The sequence below is a fragment of the Delphinus delphis genome, chromosome X (genome assembly GCF_949987515.2).
Source record: "Delphinus delphis chromosome X, mDelDel1.2, whole genome shotgun sequence".
Classification (NCBI taxonomy): domain Eukaryota; kingdom Metazoa; phylum Chordata; class Mammalia; order Artiodactyla; family Delphinidae; genus Delphinus; species Delphinus delphis.
In genome coordinates, this window is record NC_082704.1 from 26,690,996 (window position 1) to 26,704,044 (window position 13,049).

Below are 13,049 nucleotides of genomic sequence, written 5' to 3' on the forward strand. Positions count from 1 at the left end.
GTATTTTCCCTTTCTTTGAGATGGCAGTCGTTTTAACCCAGTAACCTTGCTATAAAACCTGCGCAGGTACATGAGCAGTTTTAAGTTTTATTTGAATCACTTAAATATATTATACTGAGGAACTAACTCTGCTTTCAGTTATATTTATAGCTTTGAGGCTCACAGACCTATTGTTTAGATTTTTCCCCTCCCCTTTGATTAGAAAATGAATAGAAATTTCCTGCATTCTGTTGGGATTCTTTTTAAAATAGTATAGGTGCATTCACTGTGCTATGAGTAACTCCTGAAGCTGGAGATCGGTCCTAAAGAAAGGACTTTAATTACAGCTTTGGTTCTTCATCATACCCTCTTTGCCACACCAGCAGGTGCAGAATTGAAGGTTCAAGTTCAATTCTGCCATTTAAAAGGGGACCTCACAAATCTGGTTTATTGTTGTTATAAATTATTGTATGCAGGCAGCCTGTGGCATTTGTTTAAAAAAACTGTAAAGAAAAAAGCCAAATCAGCATTAAACTTTGAAATGAATGATTTGTGGTGCCTTTGACCATGGATATGATGCTTTGGGAGGTCAGCTTGTTGACGCCGTTGTAAGATTTTAAAAGGATTATCCCATGAAAGCAATTGGGAATAGTGTTTCTCAGGAGGTGTACAAAAAAAAAAATTAAACTTGCACATTCCCAATCTCACCTTAATTTTTTCAAGTATAATTAACAGTGTCAATATTTAAGATACCCAGCCACAGGACTTCCCTGGAGGTCCAGTGGTTAAGACTCAGTGCTTTCACTGCCGTGGACCCGGGTTCAGTCCCTGGTCGGGGAACTAAGATCCCACAAGCTGCACAGTGTGGCAGAAAAACAAACAAACAAAAAAAAACAGAACAAAAAAAAAGATACCCAGCCACAGTAGGATGAAGAAATTTATGTAAAACTAATCTGCCAAATAAAGACCAATTTAATGTCATTCTACTTTGAAGTAGAAATGGACTTAAGAGAAAGTAAGTGCATTTAAGGATGTTGCTTCTAGGTGAAACGAACCAGTTCATGTGTTCAGTGTAGGATGAGCTCCCTCACGTTGAGGCTCCTTTAAGTGCCATGTCTTAGAGGATGTATGGGTACATACACCATAAGGACTTAATTTCAATTAGCGCCCACCCCCCCTCCCCAAGAAGTGAGTTTCCACAGTCACTGTCCTTGTCTCTAAAATGAGATAGATTGCTCCTCAGAAGAAAGCAGAGTTTTGTTTAAACAAGGTAACATTGAGGATACCTGTACTCCCAAGCTTTACATGAGACTTAAAATACCATTTTATTATTTAGCTTGTTTGTTAGGCTAGGGCTTTTTTAAGAGGTGGAATGTCAGGATCAACAAGTTAGATCTTGGTCTCTGAGGATGCTGGTAAATCTCCAGGTTACTTCTCCCCCCTTACCACAATTTCGTTCCCTCGATTGACTGTAATATTTGCTGAAGTAACTTTGTTTTACCTAATAGATTTACAATCTGTTAGCATGTTTAAAAAAAGCATTAAACACTTATGACTGAAAAGAAAATACGTCCTCTCCAGCAGTATCTACTCTTCTCCCTCTCCCAGAATCTGTATTTTTGCTTTTACCATGATTTTTATTTTAAGGGGGGGAATGAGTAGACATGAGAGTCCAATAAATTCATACTAAAAGTTCATACTGAGCTAAAATATAATTATACCTTGACTACAAAATTTTAAGGTTATTTTTATTTACAAGTTTTGAAAAATGTACATTTTTTACATGGGTTACTTGTGCAAAGTTAAATTCAGAAGAGTGATAAATGCACAAAAGGTGACAATGGAACATCAGACAAAACAAGCTTTGTCCCACACTGCTACTTAAAGGTACTGTCAATCTGAAAGTATAAATATCCAAAGAAAGATTACAGACATTGACTTTAAGGTTCTTATAATACTGAAAGGGAGGAAGAAACTAAAGCATGCAGCATTAACAGAGGATTTGAGTGGAAAATAGTTTACCACAGACATGTTCCCTTCCTTGGGTTAATTAAAACTCTAAAAAAAACAATGATTATAAATTTGTTCATCTAGGGTAGCACTGCTCCTTTAAAAGGATTAAAGGATCTCCAACCTTCCCTAGCTTAAAAACTAATGATTGTTTCCATTCCTCTGCTCCCACACCTCTTTAAAAAGTGAAAATCCAGAAGACTTCAGTATTCTGAATCTTAGCTTGGGTGTGTCCATTGAACACCTTGCAAGGAGAGGAAGTGTCAGTTACTATGCTGCACTCCTTTGGCTGAGCCCTTTAACATTCTCCTTCCTACCAGTACAAAACACAACTCATGTTACTTTGATATTAGTATCATAGCCTTTTTAGCTTCCATTGCTCTTTCAAAATGAGTGTTTATGTGGATTTGTTTCCCTGTTTTCTATAGGCCATATTCCAAAAATTCACTTCTAAATCCAACAAAAGTGAAGGACCAGCCAGGGTGAAACTCTTCAATAATCATTCTGTTAAAAATAACATTCTGGTCATCAAGCTATGCATAAGCACCACTTGTAAATTCATTCATTTTAAAAGCTTAGTGTAAAGTACAGTAACACAATACTGCCATAAAACTGGAAATGAGATACAACAGAAAAGGAATTAATTAAGCATTAGTGACTTTTTGCACGTAACCCAGGTACAGTACATTTGATCTCACAGAGGGTGTTTTCTGATGTTTAAGGAGAGGGTAGAAGGGGTAGGAAAAGCCTGGCAAGGGAAGATGGAAACAGCACAACAGCTATTTTGCTTTTAATAAAGTAAATGTAATGACACTGATGAATAGGAAGGTGACAAACACATCAATATATATTTTTCTTATGACCAGCTGCTTCTTTTCCTGCACCCGGGTCAACAGTCACGCCAGCTCTGTTCTACTATCGCAGAAACACGTTTTTCATACTCCCGCTTGTTCTCCTGGTACAGCTGAGCAGCCTGGCTGTTTGCTGGACTATTGGGATTGGGTTCATCCAAAAGAGACTATAGAGACAATTTGTAAAAAGTCAGTTCCTCAATGCAAATATACATATACATATGGTTGGCTAAAAACTTTGTTCAGGTTTTTCGTACCATCTTATGCAAAACCTGAACGAACTTTCTGGCCAACCCAATATGTATATTCAACACACTCGAATTGTCCTAGGTAGCAGCTAAATTTGCTCTCTTAGCATAATAGTCTACAGTTACATTAATCTGCTAGTAGCTAGGCAAACGTGTATGTTTTCTGGTGGGTTAGGTCTTACCTACTTTTTACTTATGACTTTCAAAAACAATTGCTAATATAAACATATCAAAGGCCATAGTCACATTAAGGAAAATTCACCTGTATGGATGTTAAAATGGAAGACACATCATATGTTGGACTCCAACGGTTCTGAAGTATGTCCAGACATATACTACCATCTGCATAGACTAAGAGCATAGAAGTAGGTTATGTTAAACATAACAAAACCATTAAGGTTTTAATATCATAGTCAAGACAAACACAGTCAAGAATACTTTGCTTTTGAGGTTTAAAAAAGACTACTTAGCTGCCTCTTAGTTACCTTCCTAAAAGTGTCATAATCACTACTAGTGAAACAGGATGATCAGAGAATGTCAAACATAATCAGTATAAAACTGGAGGATACCTAATGCTTGTTATTCTGAAAAGACTGCCCTGTTATCCAGGAAACCACGCACAATTTTTAAGAGGGTTCCTCATCATTGATAGACTTATGGGAAATTCACTCCACTAAATTTTTAAACTTTATCTCCTATCTGAAATAACCAAGATAGCTCAGAGTTCACAAGGTTTCATTTTGGTGTGAAGATAAAAATATCTGATACCCTGGAAAATACATTATTAACCTGAATAAAAGGCAACTTGTTCTAGGCTTACTACTAGAAAAAAAAATAAAAGAGCAAAATAGTAAGTTAGAATCACCTGTGGCACTTTTCCAATATACCGTATACCTGGACTCAACCACAGAATCTGATATTCAGTGGGTCTGGAGTGGGGCCGGGACATCCATGGCTTTTAAATGTCCCACGCTAATGCTGATCTGCATCCAAAGCTGAAAACTATTGCTCTAAATGCTAGTGAAAATAATCACAACACAAAACTACCCCAATCTGGCCTTACATTAAAAGGAAACCTCAAGAACATCCTTATTTTTGTTTAGTAAGTAAATGATAAAATCATCAAAACCAGGAGGCTCTCAGATTCCAAGCAAAGGCAATGTCCCTTCACTGCTTCAGTTCTAGGACCACAGACCAAGACAGCAACAGACCACCATGAACAAGTTCAGCTTTCAGGAAACAGCAAGATGCCTAGACAAATACTCAGGTGCTACAGACAAACAGGAAATGTGGAATACCTCCCAAATAAACAGTGTAGTAGTTTGAAATACTGTATTAAAAGTGATACTTGCCATTTGGATGAAACATCTTAGAGACAAATCTAACCGTAGGTGGCTTATTCGGATATTCTTCAGTGAATTCTATTGTAAGCTTAAAGGTTCCTGTAATTAGAAAAGAAAGGGTTAAGAAAACCTACTTATCACTTTGTTCGGTAGTACTTTGTTTTTAATACTACATGACTTCTTTTTTCAAATATTATATGAAATAATGCAAAGATATAGAGTAGAGAGGAAAGAGACCAGGTAAGAGATACAGCTCCAGAGACTGCCCTAAAAATGGACAGACACTGTAAGAACCATCACTCAAAGGTGATTTGTTTTCTGTTTTTCCATTATTCTCCCCCAAACTTAAATACAGCCATTTTAAACTCAAAATTACTGCCTGCAGGATAACTTTAGCCACTGTACATTTTGAAGACATCCTTAAAATGACAAGCAACTAGAGCCAAAACGTGGCCTTCCTCCTTGAGAAGACTGAAAGACCTTAATAAAGGCCAATTTTAATCAGCTGTCATCTTAAATGGTGATTTTTAAATGCACTAGAAAGAATGAGAGCACAAAGTTCAAAAACCAATGCTAGAAATACAAATCAGTAATCAAATTATTTTTAAAATAGCAGGAAATAAGAAAAGTGTTCACTGGCTCCTCTTCATGTAATAGCAACTCTATAATGAAAACATAATTGAATGTAAGCCAGAAAAAACTTCACAGTCCCTCTTTGAAACCCTCAAGTATGACTCACAAGCTACTTCACTATAAAACCAACTCAATTATTCACACTAATGGTAGGAATTAATGGCAGAAATAATTAAAAAATCATATTAGATTGCATTCATGTCTCCAGTAAATTTCTTTCTAATGATGTTTACGCTACTATTGAAACAAATTATTTTTCTTGAATATGTGTCAACTAAGGTAGCAGGAGGCCCTAAAGTATACTAAGTTAACAGACTTATTTATAAGAAATGGACAAACTGGATCTCATTCAAGAATTGCTGGGGACTTCCCTGGCGGTCCAGTGTTTAGGACTCTGCGCTTCTACTGCAGGGGACACTGGTTCGATCCCTGGCCGGGGAACTAAGATCCCACATGCCCCACAGCACGCCCCCGCCCCCCACCAAAAAAGAATTGTTGGATGTTGTGATTTGGGGAAATTATTTTCTTCAAAATGTTATTTTTAATTGGGTTTAATAAATTCAAGAAAACAACTGGGCAATTGTTTTTTCCTGACTGAAATTTCTTGAAGTAATCTTAAGGAATCAGTTATTATCTAAGGTGATGCACGTTCCACTATATTACTCTGGTCCATTTAATAAATTACTTATTCTAATACAATAGACCACACTTCAGATAGAGTATAATTTGTTACTGGTTCCTTCGAGTTAGCAATTTATTTCCTCCTTGCTTCCATTCCTCCTTTCCACTTAAGAAAAAAAGACTATAGGGCTTCCCTGGTGGCACCGTGGTTGAGAGTCCGCCTGCCGATGCAGGGGGCACGGGTACGTGCCCCGGTCCGGGAGGATCCCACATGCCACGGAGCAACTAAGCCCGTGTGCCACAAACTACTGAGCCTGTGCTCTAGAGCCCGCGAGCCACAACTACTCAAGCCCGCATGCCACAACTAATGAAGCCCACGCGCCTAGAGCCCGTGCTCTGCAACAAGAAGCCACCGCAATGAGAAGCCCGCGCACTGCAACGAAGAGTAACCCCCGCTTGCCGCAACTAGAGAAAGCCTGTGCAGCCACAAAAACCCAACGCAGCCAAATATAAATAAATAAATATATAAAAATTAAAAAATGCAACATATGGAGACATATTATATTCCCCAACTATAGTTACTCCCTAAACTTGAAAGTCAGATCTGAAGTTACTATGTATTATAACTAAGGACAAAAAGCAAAATATTTTGGAATGGATAAACATGCTATAGTCCATCAGAACACACTTCACCTTTATCACCACCTGGTCATAACTCTTCCTATTTTTGAGGAAGAAAGCATAGTTCTTTCTTTTCAGTTCTATGATATTATAATACGCAAGAAAAAGTGGGAATGAGTGTTAGTTCAAAACTCTGAGCTTCCTTATGTATCTCAAGTATAAACACATTTGGCTCAGTGTTGATACCCGCTTAAATTATAGCTTAGAGATTTATCATCAAGAAATTGCTCTAAAAAAACTGCTCTAAAATTGGGCAGATTTAATAGCATGCAGAGCTCCCAGGTACTTTAAATTAAAACCATCATTAAATATGATACCTAAAGGTGGTAAAGTCACACAGAAGGCAGGCGTAGGTGGAAACAGTGGAGTGCAGTGGGGCAGAGCAGAAGCTTTGCAGTCAGACAGATCTGGGTTCAAATCCTTGCTTTGCTACTTGCTAGTTATGAAACCTTTGGGGAAACTGCTCAACTTGAGTAAACCTCAAGTTCCTCATCTGTAAAATAGGGTTAATAATAGTACCTGCTACATAACATTGTTGTGAGGTTTAAATGAGGGAAAGATGCACAGTGACACAAAATAAGTGCTTCATAAATATTTTAGTTACAGTAATTCTACAGTTTCGTATCTCTAGACCCAGCTGAAGGAGGCAAAACCCAAAAATCCAAACTTCACTATCAGTAAGAAAAATACAATTAATGAATTCAAATATTAAATAGTACTTTCTTTCTGACCTACATCAATCACAGTGAAAGCAAGTTGAGTACATACGCTGGTGGCTCACAAAACCCTTGACTTGAACTTTCTGCCTAATGCTTGCCTAAAAGTTCAATAAGGTGGTTACCTAGCTACCAAAGAAGTTAATCAAGTCTTTAAGAACAGCTCATTTAATATCTTGAGAAGTGAAACCAAGATAATTTATATTCAATGTGAATATAAATTAGGACGTACCTAAATCTTACTCAAAGCACACATTTAAAGGGATATTTCATACTTTTAGCCACCTTAAACAATGAGAACCTCTTTAGTACAACTCTCAATCCAATTTCTGAGGTCCAAAACAAATGTTAAGGAAATTTAAAATCTGAGAATTAATACTACGCAATCGAGACTAGAGCTTGTCCTCTGAATATTTAGAAGGCTAGGCTTTAAAATAATTGGAAACTGAAGCCTCACCATTGTTGTATACAATCTGTACTGATTTTTTTATCTTCCTGAGGAGGTCACAACATTGTAAGGAAAGTATAAATTAATCCATCTATGTATAGGGACCAGGAAAACTATATAAATGAGTTAAATGGCGGGTGTATGGCAATAGGGAGTGATATGGTTAAAGCAGAGAGTGTATGTTCTGTCTGTCACAAATTCAATTTTTTGAAAATATTGTATTGGCCAAAGAAAGCACCTCTGTAGGTGTTTCCTGCCATTTAGCCACCAGTCTGTGACCCCTGAGGAGAAAGCAAAGTACATGTACTTAAAAAATTCTTTTTGGATGACTGAAAAAAGTCTGATTTTTAAGATAATACCTAAATACTCTTCATCATAGGATTTATTTACCTTAAGAACACCCCTAGTGGACTTTGATTCATTTTTTTTAAAAGACACCAAATTCTTGAGAATACATCTATTATGAAAATCAAGTACTGGTATCTTACTGTGTCTATTAACAATTTTCAGATGATGTGATGGAGGATACATTGTTCCTTAACCTTCGTATTCAGCATACATACCAAGATATTTTATGAGGAAGTATTTCCCCCCAATGTTTTGTTTGGTAGTGTAAGCTCTTGGGAACATAGTCCTCTTACCTTCAAGTGTGTAAAGTTAAATCAAATACCTTTAAGAGTTCCTTTTCTTAAAATTTCATCTCTTTAACTAGGGTCTGGCTGTTCCAGAAACCTCCACTACAAATGGTTTACAAGGAAGCAGCAAAAGTAGTTTTGGAGCTGTTGATTTATATAACACATTGGCAACAGCAAAATCAACTATGCCACTTGTCCCTAATTGGGCCTTTCCAGTAAATTCCCTAACTGTAAATAACAGGGATTTTTAAATGGTCAAAAAATTTCTTGTAAACTTGGTCAGTGTTCTAGACACCTGAGAAAGCATCCATGGATAGCAGACTGCTCAAAAGAATGAATGAGAAAAGGGTACTGTCATTTAGCCTGAGTAATTCCTTTCAGCAATGTCAGGGTGGAGATACACATCATCAAAAAAAGAGCCAGTAATGTCAAGGGGGAAGGTCCAGGTAGATAATGGATTCCACAAGTACCTTTTCAACTCATACCACTTAAAACGAGAGAAGCACCCTTGAAATATTTAAGTTGCCAACCCCAGCAAAGTGGTGTACTAGTAATAAAGCTGTGCCCAGTGTAAAGCAGTCTGAGTAAAATCAGGAGGAAAAAAGAAGCCAATGAAAACAAAGCCTGCTGGAGCTAAAGCAAATACACAGCTAATCTGCACATAAAGCTTAAGTATGAAGAACTAGCACCAATCTAGTAGAGGAAAATTAAGCTTAGCTAGCTCTTGCTACAGATCAGGATCAGTTCAAATGATTTACTGCACCGAAGTATCAATAGTATGGCTTGAGGATCACACTCCCCTGCTGTCATTTCTTTTTATTGCAGCACTGAAGAGCAGTGATATCCACCCAGTGGGTGAAGGTAGAGAGGAAACTACAAGTATTTAGGCTATTGTCTACAGTCTTCTAGGGAAATGTGAGTGTTTGAGACAAATCATAGAATTGGTTAATATTGACCTACCTCACAACATCTTGTGGTTGGTAGCATCAAAAAGCAAACTGACTTGGCAACATAAGTTTGTACTTAGTAGTTTGCAGAAATGTTTTTGTTCCTGCCTTCAAACTGAGTTATGTGCATATGTGTGTGCATATGTGTACAATATCTCTCAAATGCTACGTGACCAAAGGAAGGTAAGTCATTGAGAAAAAAATAACAGAAAGATCCTTTTCTTTTTAAAAATACCTCAAGATATTAAAGATGTCGATTAGTAGTTCAAATACTTTTAATCATCTTTTTAAATGTATTAAGCTTTCAAAAACAATTAACTACATACACACAAACACACACACACACATAACTGAATGCACTAAAACTATATCAATGTTAATTTCCTGGTTGTGCATAGTCATTCAAGATGACTTGTTACCAAAGGGGCGGGGGCGCAGGTGAAGGGTATACAAGGTCTCTCTGTAATATTATTTATTACAACTGCACATGAACCTATAATTATCTCAAAATAGGAAGCTTTAAAAAATCCTTAAAAAGCAACTAACGTGTGTTTTTAAAGGTCAAACCTAAACCCATTAAAAATCAGGTAACTATAAGTACATGTAGTACCTTGAAGTAGGTTGGACACTGGTCAAGACAGTACATTAAGGCTCCCCTCAACTGTGAAACTGCTTTGAGATACTGACCATCAAGTCTTGATAAAAGCACATACTGAAAACTCATTTAAAAATTAGAAACATTATGCTCAAACTGGCTATTAAAGGTGCCATTAAAGACCATCTTAAAGCAGTGAGGCTGACAGGCACTCAATGCCAGACGGTAGAAACCAGACAATTGTGTGCAAGGGATTCTTGCATCCATTCAACATCCAACAAACACACATTAAGCACCTGCTGAACACAGTTCCCGCCCTTGTGAAGAATTCTGAATCAAATGGTCCCTGGGGTCTCTGAGCCTATCAGCAAGTGGTTGGGTTGACACTTACTCAGTATCTTGATGGGGGGCTGAATTTAGCAGGATCACAGCCCAAACCTCACAGACCCTTAACATCAGTGGTATGATGCTCCTTTTACTGCCTTACCCAGATTTTTTTTTAAGAAGCAATAAAAAAGATGCAGTTCTAGTCAAGCGGACAATAGCCAGAACAACCTGCCACAGATTGGATTCCACTCAAGCCTTTAGTAGGCAGAGGCTAGGGAGAAGCGGGTTCCTAAGTAGGAGGCACTTCCAGGATGACTGGGAACCCTTTCCCCAGATGATCAGGCTCCTGAAAGGTGGGTAAAGAAACTCTCTTACCATCCTCAAACGGGGTCCCTTCAGGCCTGCAACACAGAGAAAAAACAATCAGTTCCCGCTTCGGGGCTCCCCTCTCCCCGATTCATCTGAGGAGATGGCTATTACGAGCCCTGCTCGCTCCACCGCTGGTAAACCACCGCTTCCCGGGTCGCAAAACCACTACCAGCAGAGGTCTGGGGCTCAGAAATCCCGGGCAGGCCGCCGCGCCGAAGCGCCACCACTCCCCGCCCCGCCCCCCTTAGTACCCCAAATGGTTCCCCTGGCAGCGGGAACCGAGCTAATCGAGGCACAGGCTCCGGGGAGGCGCCTAGGCCCAGCCAGCCCCAAACACGCTCCCTCTGCCCCCGCCTCCGCACCGGGCCGGTCTCGGAGGGCACATGCGTCCCTAGCCCTCGCCGCCACCCGGAACGCAGACTCACCCAAAAATGACCGCGTTCCAAACCATTATGTTGTTCTCGGATGGAGCCCCGCTGACTCCGGCTGGAGGATCCTCCTGCAACCTTCAAGGAAACAGACAGGGGGCCCGAGATCCGGCACCCGCTCGCGCCGCCAGCCGCCCCGCCGCCCGCCCGGCCCTCCGCCGGCCCCGCCCTGCGCCCCGGCCGCAGCCCCCGGACCCCGGCGTCCCGGGCGGGTTACCTCTTGAAGTCCCTCATGAGGCGCCGCCGAGCCGGGGTGGACATGTCTCTAGCGGGGTCAGGGGTGGGGCATACACCGAGCTCTCGCGTCCCCGCGGGCGGTAAGGCGGCCGAGGAGGCTGAGGAAGCTGAAGGAACCGAGGGGGACGCTCCCAGAGGAACTGCACTGCCTCTCCGAAGTCGAGGGTCTGTCTGGCGCCGACTGAGCACCACCCCTGAGTAGACGGGGGCTGAACCAACCTAGAAGGAAAGGGCGGGGGTGGAACGCCGATCGCCGGACAGGCCGTACCAAGACGGGGCGGGGGGGGGGGGACGGAAAGTTGCTTAGGTCATTAAACCCGGGCGGGAGGCGGGGGTGTGGTGAGAGGCGAGCTGCGGGCCGCACGTAATTGCCTGGAACTCACTAGGATCGGGTGGTGGAAGGGGGTGCACCTCTATTTGCCAATTCTAAGACGAACCCTGGGAAGCTCTTTTCTGTTTTCCTTTTTCTTTTCCCTTTCTTTCTGTTTTTTTTTTTTTTTTTTTTTTGAGATCAGATCACTTATTAAAGTGAGCACAGTGGCTGAGGGGGGAGAAGAACGATGGAAGTCCCAATCTCGAGATCTCGAGGTGGGAGTGGGTGGAGGCAAAACCGGTTGTCCAAAAGCCGGAAGTCTAGGGGACACACCCCCTGCGGACACGGGAGACTAGGGAGGATGTGTGACTGCTTAAAATGACTGAAAATCCAAAGAATAAATCGACCTCGACTATGAGGTCGAGGGTCCCTTCTCTATGGAATGTGGGTCCGTTCTCTATGGGGTGAATGTGCGGGATTTGGGTCCCAACATTTAGGCCAATGATCACCCCCAAAGCGGAATGAAGTGGTGTTGTGTGTCCTGGGGGAGGGAATGAGAGCTGCAGGCGAGCAGAATGAGGCTTTAGCTTTGGGCACTCACAATTTGGCTCTGGAACCACATTTCCCCTTGGCAGTTCAACAAGCCAAGCAGCTAATATATGTTCAGAAGAGTCCAAGGTATGAGAATATCCGACTGCAGAGAATTGGAAGAGCAGTGAGTCTGAAGTAAAGTAACGGTAAGATGCACGTGAAAAAGCTGCAGGTTGCAGGGAAGAGTCACAGTTAGTATGTGGACCTGCAAAAGCAATAACAGTTTTAAAGAATATTTTTTAAAAGGTCAACCCAAGGGCTTCCCTGGTGGCGCAGTGGTTGAGAGCCCGCCTGCCGATGCAGGGGACACGGGTTCGTGCCCCGGTCCGGGAGGATCCCACATGCCGCTGAGCGGCTGGGCCCGTGAGCCATGGCCACTGAGCCTGCGCGTCCGGAGCCTGTGCTCCGCAACGGGAGAGCCCACAACAGTGAGAGGCCCGCGTACCGGGGAAAAAAAAAAAAAAAGTCAACCCAAAATAACATAGAAGGTAGGCAAAATACTCATTTAAGGATTTTTGAAAATATGAGAAAGGTAGGTTTGGGTTAAGTCATGGAGAGTTTTGAATGCCAAGCTAATGGCTTCCTTGGAAGGTGGTTGAGCAGAAAAGCGACATGATCAGAGCTGTGCTCATCAGAGATGGGTCCCAGGACAGCAACTAGGAGACTCTTGAAGTATTCCAGGTGAGAGATACTGAACCAGGCAAAGACAATAAACATGGAAAGGAGGGGATAAATGGAGAGGACCTGGCAACAGATAGAATGTGGGGGCAAGAGAGAGAAAGGAGTCAACTATGGCTCAAGTTCTGGGGACTTCCCTGGCGGTCCAGTGGTTAGGGCTCCGCGCTTCCACTGCAGGGGGCACAGGTTCGATCCCTGGTCCGGGAACTAAGATCCCACAAGCCCCACGGCGCACTGCAGTGTGGTGTGGCCAAACAAACAAACAATGGCTCAAGTTCTAACCTCCAAGATAATTGGGGGTCTGAAGGTGCCATTACCAGAATTACAGAATAGAGAGGGAGGGGCAGTTTTGGGAGAGGACATTTGGGGACTTACTGAATTCATGGGACTAGTGAGACA

General features: G+C 41.4%; 1 protein-coding gene across 1 annotated transcript; it reads right to left on the bottom strand.

Annotated features, from left to right (window-relative positions):
* Positions 1 to 1,691: 1,691 nt before the first annotated feature.
* Positions 1,692 to 11,250, bottom strand: UBE2A (ubiquitin conjugating enzyme E2 A). The gene is made up of 6 exons (XM_060002626.1): positions 11,049 to 11,250; positions 10,829 to 10,909; positions 10,410 to 10,435; positions 4,441 to 4,530; positions 3,351 to 3,439; positions 1,692 to 3,007 (listed from the first exon to the last, which is right to left on the bottom strand). Exons 1-6 carry the CDS (start codon positions 11,090 to 11,092, stop codon positions 2,879 to 2,881), a joined length of 459 nt encoding a protein of 152 aa, XP_059858609.1. The 5' UTR covers positions 11,093 to 11,250; the 3' UTR covers positions 1,692 to 2,878.
* Between the last annotated feature and the right edge of the window lie 1,799 nt (positions 11,251 to 13,049).